This window comes from Aedes albopictus, chromosome 1 (genome assembly GCF_035046485.1).
Source record: "Aedes albopictus strain Foshan chromosome 1, AalbF5, whole genome shotgun sequence".
NCBI classification, from domain to species: domain Eukaryota; kingdom Metazoa; phylum Arthropoda; class Insecta; order Diptera; family Culicidae; genus Aedes; species Aedes albopictus.
Window position 1 is genome coordinate 119467036 of NC_085136.1, and position 18269 is coordinate 119485304.

General features: G+C 43.1%; 1 protein-coding gene across 2 annotated transcripts in view; it reads left to right on the forward strand.

Moving 5' to 3' along the window:
* LOC109402227 (lachesin) overlaps positions 1 to 18269 on the forward strand; it is a 525383-nt gene that overhangs the window by 469383 nt on the left and 37731 nt on the right. For both annotated transcript variants that reach the window (XM_062845257.1, XM_062845259.1), the window contains exon 6: positions 8757 to 8848. In XM_062845257.1, the coding sequence (XP_062701241.1) occupies positions 8757 to 8848 (92 nt within the window). The remainder of the gene's footprint in view (positions 1 to 8756; positions 8849 to 18269) is intronic.

Below are 18269 nucleotides of genomic sequence, written 5' to 3' on the forward strand. Positions count from 1 at the left end.
TATGTCACCCCCCCAACCCCTTCAAAAATCCCGAAATATTGAAGGGGCAAAAAAAAAACATGGCGTCCCATGACTCCATTTTGAATAGAAAAAATGTTTACAAGCAACTATTTTTCAAAAGTTGAAAAATATTTTTTCAATAGTTGGTAAAATTTGTAATTTTTCAATAGTTTTTTTTTCGTTTGTTCCTTATTTATTTTTGCCCCCCCCCCTCGTACCCGATGAGAGGTCTCGGACATAAAAGAAAAATAATATTTGCATCGGCCTTATAACACTTCCAATCAGATTTTATTTCTATTTTACCACTTTAACTTCATAAAATTTATAATATGTCGATAAATTTATGATGAAAAAATTACATTTTATTTGTACATCATTTTCATAATTTTTGAAACATTTTGGTTTTTATGGTGCATTTTATATTTTTCACGATCACAAAAACATTTTGCCGCACATTTTGGAACTTCTACCTCTCCTGTCAAAATTGTTCGTTATGTTCTAAATAAGTTCCAGGTGCAACATGTTTATAACAATCAGAATCAATGTTTTGGTTGATTTGGTTTGTAAACGGGTGTAACTAAGATTCGTTGAAACAATAATATTATACTTCAGTTACAAATTGGTTTCGCAAGTTTCGACTAATGATGACGTTTGTTTTCATTTTGCTAGTTGTTATAATAATGTTATACCTCAGTTTGGCATTACCAACGGGATTTTAATAGGTTTTAATTTTGTTTGTTTCATGAAAACTCAGTTGCAACATGTTTGCAACGATCATCATTTCCATTTTAGTTGCAGGTGCTACTTGGGCAAAAAGCGTGGGTATTATGTTTCCTTGCCTAATTTGATGCTGTTTGAGCAAAACTTTGGGCAACCGTGTTGTTGTTTTCTCCATTTCTTGCAACATTAACAACATAGTTATCCAAAGTTTTGCTCAAACAGCATCAAATTAGGCTAGGAATCATACCCAAGTAACATTTTAAGTTTTGTTCGGCTCTACAAGAGATCTTCATGATCAATTTTATAAAACTTGCAATAAAACTGAATCATACATCAAAACCTCTTGATAACCTCTTTAAGAGCATCTTCCGGCTAAGTGGACCACTCTCGGAGAGGTTTTACAAACCGCATTAAGAGTAGCAATAAACCCATTTTAAAACCTAGTTGAAAAATTCTCGATTGTTGTTGTTTTTTTTTCAACAAAAACTATGACAGCTCAAGATGCAGAGAAGCTTCTTCGATGGTACGTAAAGTTCAGGAGAATACATCATTCGTAAGTAGTAAGCGATTATTTCAAAGCAATATTTCAGTAGTTGTTGTGCTGGTAGACTGATGCGCATTCGAATTTACCGTGAATATTGGGGTTGCAGAATCATAAAATTAATGCGCTTCGAAAATAGTGAATATTTTCATCTTGGAATGAAATAAATCAATTTGTGAATTTAGTAAAACTATGTCGAATCACAAGAAAACTCAGCAGAGAAAGTTTATTTATGTGAGCATTTTATGGAAATGGTGGCAAACTATCATTTCATTGCTAATTTGAGCAAAATGAACTATTTTCCATTCACGTTAGCTAATTTTTCAATATGGCGACAACCATAATCAGCGAAAATAAAACGAAAGCAAGTTTACTGTCGTAGTTCTGCTTTTCCACCAACAGATGTCGTTACTAATCGAACGAATCGCCATCTGTTGAGAGTTTTAACAGTTTTATTGTGGTAATAATGATTACCAGAAGGTTTACAAATCGGAAAGTTTTGTTTACTCTTAAAATCTGTCTTTATGGATATCTTCAAGTGTACTATAAAACATTTTATCAATGGTTTTCATAAAAGCAGTCATAAAACTGTGAGTTTTAAATATTGCTGTAATAAAACCCTAATAAAAATCAAAGAAAACCAATCAGCAATGAAATTGTTACTTGGGATAATACCCACGCTTTTTGCACCTTTTCATTGCAGAAACGGAGAATTGTCCTTCTCACCATACAAAAATTCATCTCATTACTACAAATCTAGTACTACACCGAACGTGCCCCATAGGCATTCCAAATTGAATACGTGATTTCAATGACATTTCAACTAGATTATGGTGGTTTCAGAGGCGTTTCAAAGCATTTTAGGGCGTTTCAAGGGATTTCAAAGGTATTTCTGGTGTTTTACAAGTCTTTTCAAGCGGTTTAAGGGGCGTTTCAGAGGAATCCAGGAGCCTTTTGGGGGCGTTCAGGGGCATTTCAAAGGTATTACGGAGATTTCAGGGGCGTTAAAATAACACTACGGAGGTTTCAGATGAATTTCAAGAGGTTTCAAGAGTGATTCAGAGCGGTCTCAGGAGCCTTTTAAATTCGTTACAAGGGATATGAGGAGTTCCAGGGGTTTTAAGGAACGTTTTAATGGTATTCTGAGACGTCTCAGAGGCACTCGATTTGAGCGGGGTATTTCTAAGAGAAAGGTATTTCAGAGGCTTTTCAATAATAATACGGAGGACTCAGAGGCGTTTCAAGAGGTTTCAAGGGCAATTCAAGAGAGGTTTCAGGAGTCTTTTAAGAGCGTCATATGGAATTTCAAGTGACTTTTAAAATATTCCAGACCAGAGGCATTTTAAAGGGTTCCATAGAGAGTCACTGAAACTCGCCTGAGATCCCTGGAAAGCCCGATCTCCTGAAGCGCCCCCAGACACCCTGAAACGCCTCTGAGAACCATTTGAACCCCTCGTAAACCCCCTGAGACCCTCTGAAGCGTTGTAGAAACCTCCTAAAACCCCCTGAGCCTATTAGAATGCGCCTGAACTTTCCCTGAAACCCCATGGAACCTCCTTACAAGGAACCCCTGAGGCCCCTTAAACCCCTCGGAAACCCCATAGGCCCTCCTAAACCCCCGGGGCCCCCCTTAAACGCTCCTGAATCCTCTTAAAGTCCCATAGGACCCACTAAAACGCACTTGTACTTCTACCTAAAAACCCATGGGACCCCCCAGACATGGGCAAAACACCACACCGTGCCGCACCGGTGGCGTGTTTGCCCGTAAACACACCACCGTGTGTGTTCATATCACCACCTTCGTTCAGCTTCTACTGATGAACACGCAGTGCGACTGGCGAAACACTCGTGTCGGTGTTTCAGTTTTGGTTGGGCACGGAGGCCGAGTGTTTCCGATTGTATGAAACACCAAAGCAGTGAGCTCGGCCACAATGCCTGATAGCTTGGCTGCATCAGAACCACTGAGTCAGAAGGGACGAGAAAGACAGAAAAGGAGCCGCCAAGTACTTCACTCTCGTCGTCGACCAGCAGCATTTGCAACTGGTGCTGGAGAATGAACGGCACCGAGCGCTTGAACTCGCACGAGTGTTTTGCATAATCGGAAACACTCGGGCTCCGTGTTACCCGAAGCGTCAAACACCGTGCCCAGTGCCTGAGCACCGCCACCGGCACCGGTGTTGAGCCAGACACGGTGCGTGTTCGTTCTGAAGCACGGAGAGCTAGGTGGTGGCTTGGCACCCACGGTGGTGTGTTTGAGCATCGACTCCTCGTGCAGTGCAGTGTTTGGACATGTCTGGGACCCCCTGACACGTCCTTGAATTATAATTAACTTGAGTAATCACCGCGAATTGAATTCCCTGAAACGCTCCAGGGAACCTCTGGAACCCCTGTGAAACTCTTTGAGACACTATAAAACACCCCGACTGAGACCTCCTCAAACGACCCTTCCGTGTACACCATGAGACCCCCGGGAACGCACCTCAGACCTCCAGGTACTGCCCTGAAACCCACTGGGATTTAATAAAGCACTTCTGAGACTCCCTTAAGCACCTCAGAGATGCCCTGGAACCTCACGAAATCCGCTGGGGCCAACAGAAGCGCCTCTGGGATCTCCTGACACTCCCCTGAGTCCTCCTTGAAAACACCCTGAGAGCCTCTGAAACGTCCTGGGATCCCTAAACGCCATTGAGACATACTGGTATCCCCTGTAACCAGCTGGGAGCTCTTTTAAACGCCCTCCCAAGTAACACACTTGTCACAGAAGAGTCACGGCGGTGCTGGTTTTTGTTACGCAGAAGTCACTGTGACTTATTTGCAACAAATAAACACTTACTTGCTAGTAGTAAGTAACAGTGACATCTGTGCAACAAAAACCTGCGCCGCCGTGACTCTTCTGTGACAAGCGTGTTACTTGGGCTGAGATCTCCTGTTCCTTGCTGAAGCCCTCTAATACGCCCCTGAAGTGCCCTCTAAGCACCCCTGAAATTATCCTGGAACCCCCTAAAATGCGCTGGGAGCCCCTCAGGCCCGCTGAAATACCCCTGAGACCTCCAGGTATCCCTTGGAAGTCGCTTCAACCCTTTGTAATGCCCCTGTGAACCCATGTAACGCCCCTGTCCGCCTCTGGTGCACCCCAGGGAACCCCTGGAACACCGTAAACGCATCTAATACCCTTTGAACCCTCTGGGAGCCCCTTGAAACGCCCCTGAGATCACCTGATTCTCCCTGAAACCCGCTGAAAAGCCCCTGAAGCGCCCCTAAAACTCCACTGTACCCACCCGAAACGCCCTGGGACCGCCTGAAAAGCCCCTCCTGGTATCAACTAAAACCTCTTGAAGCGCCCCTAAAACCTGCAGTTCTCCTTGAATTCCCCATAGATCTCCTGAAATGCCTCTGAAATTCTCTTAAATCTCCTGGAATCCCTCTGGAACCCCCATAAGTCCCCTTGAAACACCGCTGAGATCCCCAGGACCTCCTGGTCAGAGTTGTTAATAGTCATCGAAGATGAAGCAGAATCACTGACGACAACGGGTAATAAAAAGTTGGCGTCGCTGAGCCAGCACCTGTTTTTGATCAAACAACGTCGCGACGAAAAAGTTTTGCCATTTCTCTTTGTTGGCATTTTCGTTGAGTTGCTTTCGCCGTATAGGGCAGATGAAGGTAAAATCAGCCTCACGAGAATTGCTGATCAGAAAAAAAAAGAAACACGTTTGCATTTCAAATTTTACCAAAAATCTTCGGATTGGTAGCACAACAAGCAGACCAACTAAGCCAATTCAACAACTCCAAAGGGCCGAGCCTAAACGTCCATAAAAAGCTTGTCTAGTTCGCCTTGCATCTGCAGTCAGATGCCATGTGATGGTAACATGATCGGTTTTCGTCTTTGCAAAAAGAGACAAATAATAATGACGAAGACTATAGCTCCCTGATTCATTCAATTACGTCTTGGTTTCGTTGTCAGTCGCTGATGATAATGCAAGTGACAGAGTTTTATTTGCTGACATTTTTTTTTAATTTTTCGTCTTAAGTCGGTGACCAAATAGATGGTTACCATCACTGCTCCTGGTACCCCCTAAAACTCCCTGGAATGCCCCTGAGATCTCCTAGCATCTCCTGACACCACCTTAAACGCCCCAGAGAACCCCAGAGATCCCATGAAGTACTCCTGAGACACCATGTCGCCCCCTGAAACCTCCTGAGATGACCCTGATACCTGTTTAAACGCCCCTGAGCTCAGGTCTCCTAGTACCTACTGAAACCCGCTAAGATCCTTTGAAACGCCCCTGCTTCTTCCCTTCGCTCACCCCTATAAATGCAACGGTGGCCAAAGTTACGGTCATTGTTACAAGTTCTTTCATCGATTTCCCTAAGAATTCTCCAAGGATTATCCCAAGAATTCCTATAAGGATTTTGGAAAAATTTTCCCAAAAACTTTCAGGGTTTTTTTTATATAGATTACTTTAGAAATTCTTCCAAAGATAACTTTAAAACTACTTCAGAAAATCTTTCAAATTTCCCCCAGACATTCTTCATTGAATTGTTAAAGAGTTCACCAAAAGATTATTTCATTACATACTTCAAAATTCCTTCAACATTTTTTCAAAGAACTACTCAATAAAAACTTTTAAGGATCACTTTTATAATGCTTCCAAACAACCCTCTTGTTTTTAATCCAACGATACCACTTAAAATTACAGAGAAATCTTAAAAAGAATACCTAGAGCAGAGAAACTCTAACACAAATTTTTAAAAGCATTTCGGGAAGAATGCTTAGAAAATTTTCAAGGAATCCTGGAAGCAATTTCATTTCTAGTTCAACGAGGTTGACCTCCTCAAAGAATGCCCTAGAAAATCCTTGGCAGAATCTACGAATAAATCCCTGGAAAAATAGCAAGACAAATCATTTTAAAAAATGCATGAAGAACTCCATCCTGGAATTACTGGGGAAAGCATTTATTCTAAGCTGGGTTTTCGATGATCAATGATACTTTTTAATTAGGCTGATACAAGTTTAATTTTGACTTTTTGCACCTAACCCCCCCCCCTCCCCAAAATTTTTGGCTAGATTTTACATTTTGAGGGGGCAGATAAAAAATATTTATCAAATTATAAGGCTTTGGTGAAAATTCTTTAACAAACCCGAAGAGTTTTTAATATTTTTCAGATTAAATGCTTTATTATTTTCATCCCCCCCTCGACCAGCCAAAGAGTGTTGGGACAAAAAGTGAAATAAATATTTGTAACCGCCTTATTTGATACTCACATTTCATAAACATCAACTAGCAATGAGGCCATATACATTCAATTTAAGTCGTTGTTTTAAAAAAGCGGCGCAGCCTAAAAGTCTCATTTTTCTCTAGCCACAAATCTATCCATCTCATTTGTAAGAGCAAGAATGCCTGTCACTGGCTAGGTACCTGCTAACGATATGGTTTACAATAGGCGTCCACGTCCTTATTACTTGAGTTATTCGGCCAAACCATCAAGGTTTTTTGCTTTCTAGTTTTCGATTTCCGTTCTTGAGTTTTCAGCGTATGTATGTTTCATGAAAATAAATAAGTATTACATACACAGATTTTTGGCCAACAGTACACTGTCAAATGGCAAGGTTGGTTAAAATCTTCAAACGGCGTCTGCCTACCAGCAGTGTGGAGACAGCCTTTGAACAACGGGGCAAAAAAATCAGTTGATCAGAGAACGAATAGCTTCTGGATGGACATACACTCCCGTTCAAAAGTTTGGGGTCACCCCCTCAAAAACATGTCATTTTTTTAGGCCCATATCTCCGCCAATTTGCGTCCGATTTCAAAACCCTAGGTTTCATTCAAAAGATAATAAGCCAAAGAAACTTTGAACATGATTTAAAAGAAACTTTTTCAAAAAATTTTGTATGTAAACTTAAACCAAAGTTGCCAAATTTTCTAAAAAATGAATATAAACTTACGGCAGTGTCGCTGGAAGTTGGGTCGACCAAATTTTAAGATGAGAGCGGTAATATGACCCATTTTCTATTAGCTTTCAACTGCTTTTTACAGAAATTAGCTAAAACATCTAGAAAAAAAAGTTATTAAGTAAATTAATCCTTGATGTCATCGACCAAAAGTTTGGGGTCACCCCTCAATATGATGTATCGGCCAAAAGTTTGGGGTCACTTTCGTAAAACATGGAAAAGTGATTTGGTGACATCTTCGTCATCTATAGTTCAATTTTAATTATTTTTGGCTCATTCCAAAGATAATTAACTAAATTTACGTTTGATGTCTTCAACTTAACGTATTTATCGATTTTTGTATATAATAATGTTATGTAAACTTAGCACATTTCACCACGCTTCAAAAAATGAGGCAACTTTACGTTAAGTTTTAGTATGTAAATTTCAACAAATATGTGTGGTCCAATGTCTATGCAGTAAGTATCATTCATTTTGTTTCAAATAAGCCAAGAAGAATTAAAATTGAATGAAAGATGACAAAGATATCAACAAATCACTTTTCTATGTTTTACGATAGTGACCCCAAATTTTTGGCCGATACATCATATTGAGGGGTGACCCCAAACTTTTGGTCGATGACATCAAGGATTAATTTACATAATAACTTTTTTTCTAGATTTTTTAGCTAAGTTCTGTAAAAAGCAGTTGAAAGCTAATAGAAAATGGGTCATATTACCGCTCTCATCTTAAAATTTGGTCGACCCAACTTCCAGCGACACTGCCGTAAGTTTATATTCATTTTTTAGAAAATTTGGCAACTTTGGGTTAAGTTTACATACAAAATTTTTTGAAAAAGTTTCTTTTAAATCATGTTCAAAGTTTCTTTGACTTATTATCTTTTGAATGAAACCTAGGGTTTTGAAATCGGACGCAAATTGGCGGAGATATGGGCCTAAAAAAATGGCATGTTTTTGAGGGGGTGACCCCAAACTTTTGAACGGGAGTGTATGCTTTTTAGTTCGACTGGCTTATACCCCGGGTCTCTAGCAACTCAAGCAAAGCTGATGATGGACACGAACCGAAAAAAAATCTACCCCATGGCCAGTAATAAGGCTGATGACTAGTCGACGATGTCGACGACGACAACGGTGATGTTTCCCAGCTTCCTTTGGGCGTTCAGTTGGCAGAACTGTTCTTTTTTTTTTCGTTGAGAGTCAAGTGAGGCGACTGGAAAAGTCAAAAGGGATTGAAGGCTGACTACCAGCACCAGGGGTTATGTGAAATCGAATGTTTGCAAAATGATGGGTTGATAGCCACGTCCCGTGCGTAGGTATAGGCCCTTGTATAAACTAGACCCCTGTTTTTCCTTAAAATAGAATAGGTAATTCAGCGGAATGGAACTAATGTTCAAGTTGAACATTGTCCTTCCCTACTCATTTTTTATGGTCAGCATGAGCAAATTTGGTTTTAAAACTGTTTCAAACTGTGATAGAAAATAAAACAATATTACTTCGGTTATCAGCTTAAATATTAAATTTTTTTCTTTTATTTTTCTTATTCCAGAGCGAAAGGCTATCCGGAACCAGTAGTAACGTGGCGCCGAGAAGATGGCACCGAAATCGTTCTCAAGGATTCAGCCGGCACTAAACAGTTGGGTAAGTGGAACGAACGCATGGCACGGTCTCTCTAGAATCTTAAATAAATTGGTGCACTCTGTATACTCTTGGGGTTGATGTGGCAGCTTCTGAACCGAAAATAAGCATACTGAATTGAAAATACTTTTCAACTGTTGATAAAATCTGAAGAAATTTTCAGTAAATATTCAAATACAGACCTGACTTTTACTGGCATATACCGCAAGTGGGTCTCCAGTTAGCCTAGTGGTTAAGGCTATGGATCGCCAATCCGGAGACGGCGGGTTCGATTCCCGTTCCGGTCGGGAACATTTTCTCGACTGCCTGGGCATAGTGTATCATTGTACTTTCCTCACAATATACAAATTCATGCAATGGCAGGCAAAGAAAGCCTTTCAATTAATAGCTGTAGAAGTGCTTCAAGAACACTAATTTGAAGAGAGGCAGGCCAAGTCCCAGCGGGGACGTAGAGCCAAAAAGAAGAAGAAGAACCGCAAGTGTTTCGGTCATCAACTGGGCCAGTGCCACTATAGCTGTGGAGGCTGTCTTGCAGGCATAATCAGTATGGCTACCGATTGTAAGCCAATCGTCGACCATCACTCTCAAGTGATTGACGGAGCACGTCTAGGTAATAGTGCAGCCCCGTACACTGACCACCGCTTACTTCCTCGATTTCCGGTTGTTCACAACCTCTACTTTGGTTTAACGGTTAGCCAACTCCAGTTTCCTAGAGCTCATCCACTCCTCCACATCCACTCCTGGTCATGGATATTGGTCTAAATGCCGACGGATCTCCAGGTGGTTTCCCTGCCTTTGGCAATATAATTAGGCTCTGCCTCTTTTATACTTCTGGGAAAACTCCCTCGTGCACGCATTTCTGCATAGCAAATCCGATCATCCCGGGAGCCTCTACAATAGCTGCCTTTAAGGCCAATCTCGGAACTCCGTCCGGACCTGGGGCATATCCTACGCTAAGGGACTTTGCTATCCCCACAAGTTCCTCATCGGTGACCCTCTCCTATTCGCAAGCCCCAGTCCCCGGCTGCCCCACGAAACATCTCTGGAGATTGCTCTGTAGGAGCCATTACACCTCTCGTGTTGGCCATCACGATCCTGTAGACATCGCACCCCACAGATTCGCATTGGCACTTTGACAGAGACCCTCTAAGCAGGCCTCTTTGTTAGCCATTAATCCGGGCTTCAGCACGGCTTTTGCAGCGGCGAACACCACCCGTCGTTCGTTTCGCTCTTTCTTAGTTCGTGGCCCGTAGATAGGCGCGTCGCAGGTCCGCAATCGCTTGAGTTTACGGTGGTCTCCGATTTATAGTGTGGACTTGCCTAGGCATGGTCGCATCACACGCACGCGAGCTACCAGCTCGTCTCCGCTTACACCGAGTAGGTTTCGCTCACGGCAGTGCGCCTTCCATTTGACTACCAAGTTAATGGAAGCTTTCAACATTCTTTACTGCTTGCCCAGCTACCGTAAAGCTGGAAGGATTGACCGGGTTTACATCTCACGATTTGGTCTTGTTGACGATGATGGTAAGACCTGCCACCGAGGAGCGATTGGCAAGACCATCGGGCTTGCTCTGCATACCAGTGCGCCGTCGAGCTAGGAGAGCAACGTCATCAGCCAATTCGATGTCATTTAGGTGCTCCATGGTAATGGGCTGCCACCAGAGTTGCGCAATATCAGTCTTGTCAGGTGACTACTGATATTGCACCATCGTCACTATCAATTCAGGCCGTTCAATATCAAAACGGCAATGATAGGTAACGACCTGATATTGACCCGCACTCTAGATCACAATCATTGCAACTGTTGTGATATTTTAGTGGTTTTCGCCAAAGCTCAAACTTGTTTGTGACCAACATGTAAAACTTGTTATTTTGTGCTGCATATTAAAATATCATCTTGGTAAATCTTCATTTGGATTTTTAAACGAATTTCAAAGACCATCTTTGATTTCCACACACCATCACAATCAATCCAGTTCTGATGGAACAAGGAAAGTGACGGTGACTCAATAGAGCGCACGCTGACTTGGATCGCAGTCGGCCTATCAAAATCAGTGATTTGCTTACCATTGACAGTGACAGAGTGCAACTCTGGCTGCCACAGCAATCCACGATTTGGTTCACGGTCAATCGCACCTACCAGGATCTTTTCGATTACGATGAGGAACAGTAGCGGTGATAGTATACATCCTTGCCTCACTCCAGCAATGACCCGAATGGGATCGTACAAGACGTCGTTGAACAGTACTCTGCACGAAAATGCCCGATACTGTGCCTCAATGATATCGATGATTTTCTCAGGGACACCCTTGCGCCTGAGGTCTTACCTCGTGTTTTCGTGATTGAGACGGTCGAAAGCTTTTTCGTAATCAATGAACACCAGGTAAGTAGATAGACTCTTGGAATTCATTGATTTGCTCTAAGATGATACGGAGCGTGACAATATGGTCCACACAGGATCGTCTAGCCTAGCACGGAATGTTGCTTGCAACCGCCGGAGAGTTGCGGCAATCTTCTCCTGTATCCGGTTGAAGATTACTTTACAGAGGACTTTGACAACGATGCACAGCAACATGATACCCCGCCAATTATCACATACAGTCAGGTCACCCTTTTTGGGTACCTTTACTAAGACGCTTTGCATCCAGTCGGCCGAAAATGTCGCGGTATCCCATATGTTGCAGAATTATTGATGCAAGGCAATGCAATTATTGGCGCAGGTTTTTGTTGCGCAGAAGTCACTGTGACTTACTTATAACAAATACAAACTTACTTGCTAGAAAAAAGTCTCAGTGACTTCTGAGCAACAAAAACCTGCGCCACCGTGACTCTTCTGTGACAAGTATTTTACTTGGGTGGTGGCGTTGCTGACACTTAAAAACCCAGATTAATCCACCTAGTGGTGATAGTGCCTTTCTCATAAAATATGTACTCATGATCTTTACGTCGACATTAATCGATCCTGAGAACACTTATACGCTTAATACGATTCATGTAAAATTTGACCTCCTTATGGACCAAATTGTGCACAGTAATTTTAGACGCAAAAGGAGATTGGAAAACAGTGTTGATGCGATCAAATTATAATTTTCCCATAACACGTTGATACTCCTACTTTATATTAACACCACAGGAATTTGAAATGGTGTGATTTGATGAGATTGCTTTGGTCACGATTTTATTTTCTTGCATATATGGAGACTTTGACTTTTTCTTCACTTTTAATTTAATCCAACGTTTACCATGCTATCAAAAAAACCACGATTTGATTTATCGCTAACATTGGTTTTGTTCTGAGAGTTTTGTTCACTTTCATAATGCCACATGTATGGGTTTGGTTCAATTCCACGTTTGATCATTTCCGGCAGATACCTGGAACCGATTCCATGACACTACTGGTTGTCCCAAATATTGTTTGTGGTTATTTTCTTGTCAATTAGTTATCAGGCTGCCTTAAAATCCGCGAATTGATGTGTTCTATGGGGAGCATCCATTAAGTATGTCACGCTGAAATTGGGAATTTTCGAAGCTCCCCTCCCCCCTTCGTAGGGGGTTTTCTTATACTTAATACATTGCTTGTCACACTTTAACAACCTCCTCTCCCCCTAGGATCGTGACTTACATAATGGATGGCCTCATGCATGATTTCGGTTTACTTCTATATATTACTATTTCCGGCGGGGCACCCGTTACCTGTTCTTCAACACTACCGGTTCTGCCAAATGTGCGTCTGATACTTTTTGCTGACAAACTGTTAATTAGGTTAAAGTCGCGATTTGATGCGTCACATTCATAGGTTCGGTTCCCTTTAATATTTTACCACTTATGACGAGACACCCAAAATCGGTTCCCGGACAGGACCTGTTGTCCCAAATTTGGTCTGAGACTATTTTCTTGCTAACCGTTCATCAGGTTATCGACAAAGCCGCTGTGTTTGATGTGTCGCATGCATGGGTTTGATTCACTATTATATTTGGACACTTCCGGTGGGGCTTCCGGAACCGGTTCCGGAACATTACCGGTTTAGATATGGTCGAAGACTAGTTTCTTGCTAACCTTTCGTTAGGTTATCAAAAAAGCCGCGCTATGATGTGCCGTATGCAAGAGTTTAGTTCACTTTTATATAAGGCCATTTCCGGCGAGACACCCGGAACCGGTTCCGGAATACAACCGGCATTCTTCAATGTGGTCTGTGCCTACTTCCTTAATAACAGGTCATCAGGTTATTGGAAAAACCGTGATTTGTTGTAACGCATGCATGGGTTTGGTTCACTATTATATTTGGCCATTTCCGTCGGGACGCTCCGGAACCGGTTCCGGAACACTACCGGTTCAGATATTGTCTGTTTCCTGCTAACCGTTCGTCAGGTTATCGGAAATGCCGCTGTTTGATGTGTCACATGCATGGGTTTGGTTCTCTTTTATATTTGGCCACTTCCGGCGGGACATCCGGAACCGGTTCGGGAACACTACTGGTTCAGATATGGCCTGAGACTATTTTCCTGCTTACCGCTCATCAGGTTATCGAAAATGCCGCGGTTTGATGTGGCTCATGCATGGGTTTGGTTCACTTTGATATTTGCCACTTCCGGCGGGACACCCGGAGCCGGTTCCGGAACACTACCGGTTCAGATATGGTCTTAGACTATTTTTCTGCTTACCGCTCATCAGGTTATCGAAAATGCCGTGGTTTGATGTGTCGCATGCATAGGTTTGATGCATTTTCATATCTGGTCTCTTCCTGAGGTACCGTTCCGGAACACCTAAATGGCCATATCTCCGGAACGGCTGAACCGATCCGAACCATTTTCAATAGGAAACAATGGGACCAGATTCCGCGTCGAATGAACCGTCGGTCATTGAAATCGGATGAGGTTTACTGCCAAAAAGTGATGTGAGTTTTTTTGTACACACACATACAGACACACACACACACACACGCACACACATACACACACACATACACACACACAGACATCACCTCAATTCGTCGAGCTGAGTCGATTGGTATATGTGATTGGACCCTCCGGGCCTTCTATCAAAAAGTCATTTTTGGAGTGAACATATAGCCTTTCCAGTACACTTAGTGTACGAGAAAGGCAAAAAGGTTTCCAAAATGCCCAAACCAGCTTTTCAACTGGTCATCCGGGTCGGACAATAGCTGTCCAGATGTGTCTTTCACGAGCATCGTAGCTTTCATCTTAGTGCCACTAAGGCGACGTGAGGCATCGCAAAGGAGACGGATGTCGCCGGTGTTTGCGGCTTTCTCGCCTTCGTCGGCTAGGGAGTCCTCCCACGCTCTTTTGTACCGTCTATATGAGCGAATCACTTCCTTCTCGAGAGCGAATAGCGTTGACAGGCTACGGCTTTGGCCCCTCGTGTTTTCGCTCGCTCTATCGTGGCTTTGGCGTTCCTTCGCTCCTCTATCTTCCTCCAGGTATCATCTGTGATCCACTGCTTTTTTCGGGTGCGTGGCTCACTAAAATTATTCTCGCCGGTGGCGATGAAGGTGTTCTTGATGGCGCTCCATTGATCTTCTAAGCTTCCACCTGCTGGAATATCCGCAGCACGATTCTCTAGCTCCTCGACGAAGGACCTTTTCACCGCATCGTCTTCCAGTCGGCGTGTGCTAAACCGACGCCCGATTTTCTCCCCCTGTCGATGGATCCTACCCAAGCAACACATTTGTCACAGAAGAGTCACGGCAGCGCAGGTTTTTGTTGCGCAGAAGCCACTGTGACTTATTCTTAACAAATAAACACTTACTTGCTAGCAATAAACCATCCTGGTTGTGAATCATCTTTGCTGAATATTGAACATTTTTCATCAGTGCAGATTTTCAATGAAGATCTCCAAATGCTTCTTGGTCCCATTTTGCACCGAAACATGAATATTAGATAGAGTTGGGGTAAAATAGCCCACAACCCGGTTTCTATCGTGGTATATTTTTGTAAATAAGTCTTCAAATACTTAAAATAAGATAGATTGTAAGAGAATACAATCTAGGCTGCCCGGGACAAACGCAGTGTGCAGAAGATGTGATCAAGCCTGAGCGACGTTTTCGCCAAGAAGTCTACGGATAGGCAAAAGCTCTTGCGGGAACAGCTTGGTCGTCTACGGATGAAGGAAGTAGCTTCGATGTGGTTTGACGATCGACGATCTGGTGAGGTAAATCCACAGCGGCCGGTGTGAATCTGGAGGAAGGTGATCTTGTGGTCCAGCTGTTCCTAAGCTTGCCGAACTCGAAACTTGTTGTGAAGAAAGAAGGGGTGAAATGGCTGCAGGAACCACGGCGTGCCTCTCAACGTGCAGAAAGTCCAGTACGTGGTGGACCTTTGAGATAATCTGCTCGAAGTGAACGCAATAAGGAGCTGTTTCTCAAGAGCAAAGCCGTCGATGATGTAATCATCGCAATCGCAGCTATGAAGGGCAACCTGCACAAGCTCGATATTGAGACGAGTTACTCAACTGCTAACGTTTGTCAGGTGGAAAAAAAACCAGCCCTATCATCGACACCTGGGGCATCTTGGTCAAAGTGAAATGGCCAAAACCGGCAGAAGAAGATGGCAACTGGTGGAGACTTCAATCCTGAACATCATCGATTCTGCAATGCATGCACTCAGGGAAAGCAGTGCCGGGAACCTTTCAAAGCAACGCGTCAACGGGCGACGCGACCTCTCCAATCCATTTGGACGTTTGCGGTTCGGTTAATCCACACCGTCTGGGGATGAATTGAAAAATTGTGCCTCGTTCATTGACGATAAGACGCACTTCTACACTTCTACAAAGATCTACACAATGGCGAGGAAGTCGGAGTTCTTCGAGGAGTTCCAGGAGTATCAAGTGCTCGTGACCGCACAGTCTGGAATGAAGATCGAGAGTATGGCTCGACGGCGCAGAAGGGATTCTACAAATGAAAGGGCATCCAGGTCGAACAGGTGTCGAACGGATACCGCTTGTGGAACCAGAAAGGCGGAAATTACTCGTGACGTTCATTTCTTGATTTGTTTCGACGAAACCTGTTTCATGTAGGGTTCTGAGAAGAAAGATGAGAAATTGTTAGTAGTGCCACCAAACCCAACTAAATGTTCCTGAAACCTACCAGGAGGCCCTAGATCTAGGCCCTACATCGTGACGATCGAGAAGACTGGATGCAAACCATTCAGGGCGAGCTCCACTCAACGGAGAAAACCCAGGCATGGCAGTTAATACCAACGTGAAGCCTCGGTACCACCTAGACCATCTAAAACTATATCAAGGATATGTCGCCGTTGGATACGCGCAGAATATCCAGACGGCGCTGCCAGTAGAATAACTAGCCACAGAAGACCAGTGTCGCGACTGTTCGTGTGACTAACATCTAGTTTGCCACGCCGTAACAGCGTCAGCAGCGGTACTAGAAATGTCAAGTAAGTTTTGTTTACAATAACAAAAATTCCTCTACAAGATGAACACTTGAAAATAGTAAGATATTGCAATCAAAGTTATTAAAATAATTGAATAAGAAAAGTGACTACAGCACCATTGGAGTTCTGGTGTATTTCTATTGAGCTGCCGGACGTGAGTGAGGCAAAATGTAAAACGATTAAAACAGAAGCGGTAGCAGCGCAGCAGACGTTCCTCTTACCGAGGCGAAACGCTAGCGCTGTTTGATAGATTGAGATTGGGATAAAATAGAACATACCCATCAACATGTCCTACTGCACTGGGACCTCCATTAAGGTGGAATCCATCAATATATTTAGGTCCCTCTAATTAGGTAAAGTTACTTAAACGGAGATTGTTTGTATTCAGAACAGTTGGAGTCCCTCAGGAATCTTCAAATACGCCTCTGAAAGCCACTGAAAGTCCTCTGAAACTTCCTGAAAAGACTCCGAAAACCGTTAAAACCTCCTCGGACCCCCTGTCACGCACCTGAGATCCTCCGAAACCCTCGAACATGCCACTCTAACGCCACAGGAACCCTCTGAAAATCATCTGAAACTTACTGATGCCACCGAAAACCGACTGAAGCCCCCTAAGACCCTCTGTCAGGCATATGATTACTCTTCGAAATTTCCTTAAAACAGCCCCCCCCCCCCCCCTAAATTTTTTTGAAAACCCTGTAAAAGCTCTCATGATGCCCCTTTAAATTTCGTTGCCACTTGCCCTTTTTAAGGACAAACGTCTTGAAATCCCACTTCAACAGTGAATCAAAACTTCAGACGCTCAAATCTCAACAAGCAAGCTTCAAACAATAGTGCATTTCATTATTCTGTTCTTGCTCACTTATAATAAGGTCAAAATAATAAACTCAGGTGCGTTGGTTTTGTTTACGAAGAGATTTGAGCGCTCAAAATCGTGAATAGGTGCCAAAGTCGGCCATTGTGGCGGCCATTTTGGGATTCTAACAAGTCTGTCCTTAAATACGATGTTATTTGTAATTCCTATGAAACAAAGCTGCAACTCAACGATATTCGGAGTTTAAATGCAACTCAACTGACAAGATGGAAGTTGCGTGCGCTTTTATTGCAACTCTTTTAGACCAAACCATAGAAAACCACATTTTGGATGATGTTGCAGGTGCTGCTTGGGTACCTAAATGGATTCCAAGGTTGCAAAAAAGATTAAGGACAGACTTGTTAGAATCCCAAAATGGCCGCCACAATGGCCGACTTTGGCACCTATTCACGATTTTGAGCGCTCAAATCTCTTCGTAAACAAAACCAACGCACCTGAGTTTATTATTTTGACCTTATTATAAGTGAGCAAGAACAGAATAATGAAATGCACTATTGTTTGAAGCTTGCTTGTTGAGATTTGTGCGTCTGAAGTTTTGATTCACTGTTGAAGTGGGATTTCAAGACGTTTGTCCTTAACATCGATTAATGGAGGCGGAGCTTACATATTCCTCACAAGTGGCAATACAGTCAGCTTGCATTAAATGTGCTATGTAACACACATGAAACATCTTACTCTGGTTTGTTTGTGCAGATTAGGTTCCAAATGTGTTGCGGAGAACTTGCGCGTCTTTTCATTTTGACAGCTTTCTAACTTGTGGCAATTGGGCTGCAAAACGGTGAGTCGATAAGGAGAGCGTGCAATATAGCTCTGGTCCTCACAAGTTCCTACCTCATGCTTCCACGGGTAAAACGATGACAAAGACCGCCAGCTAAGAGTTGTGTGCTTAGCTGGTAGCGCAGCCTGGGCACTGTTGTCCTTCTGACTTCAGCTAGATTGAGGAGGTACGATCCGAGTGTCTGTTCACCAAGGAGGTGCGGCTGAAACAGCTTCTGTTTTGGCATCCAGCGGCTGAGTAAGAAACGCTGCACCACGCCCAGCTAGATCCAAGGTGGTAGCCCCATCAGCGTGGTCGTCCCAGTGTTGGTTGGGACATTAAACAGAACTGGCACGATGGCCCTCTGTCGAGACCAGGGAATGAAAT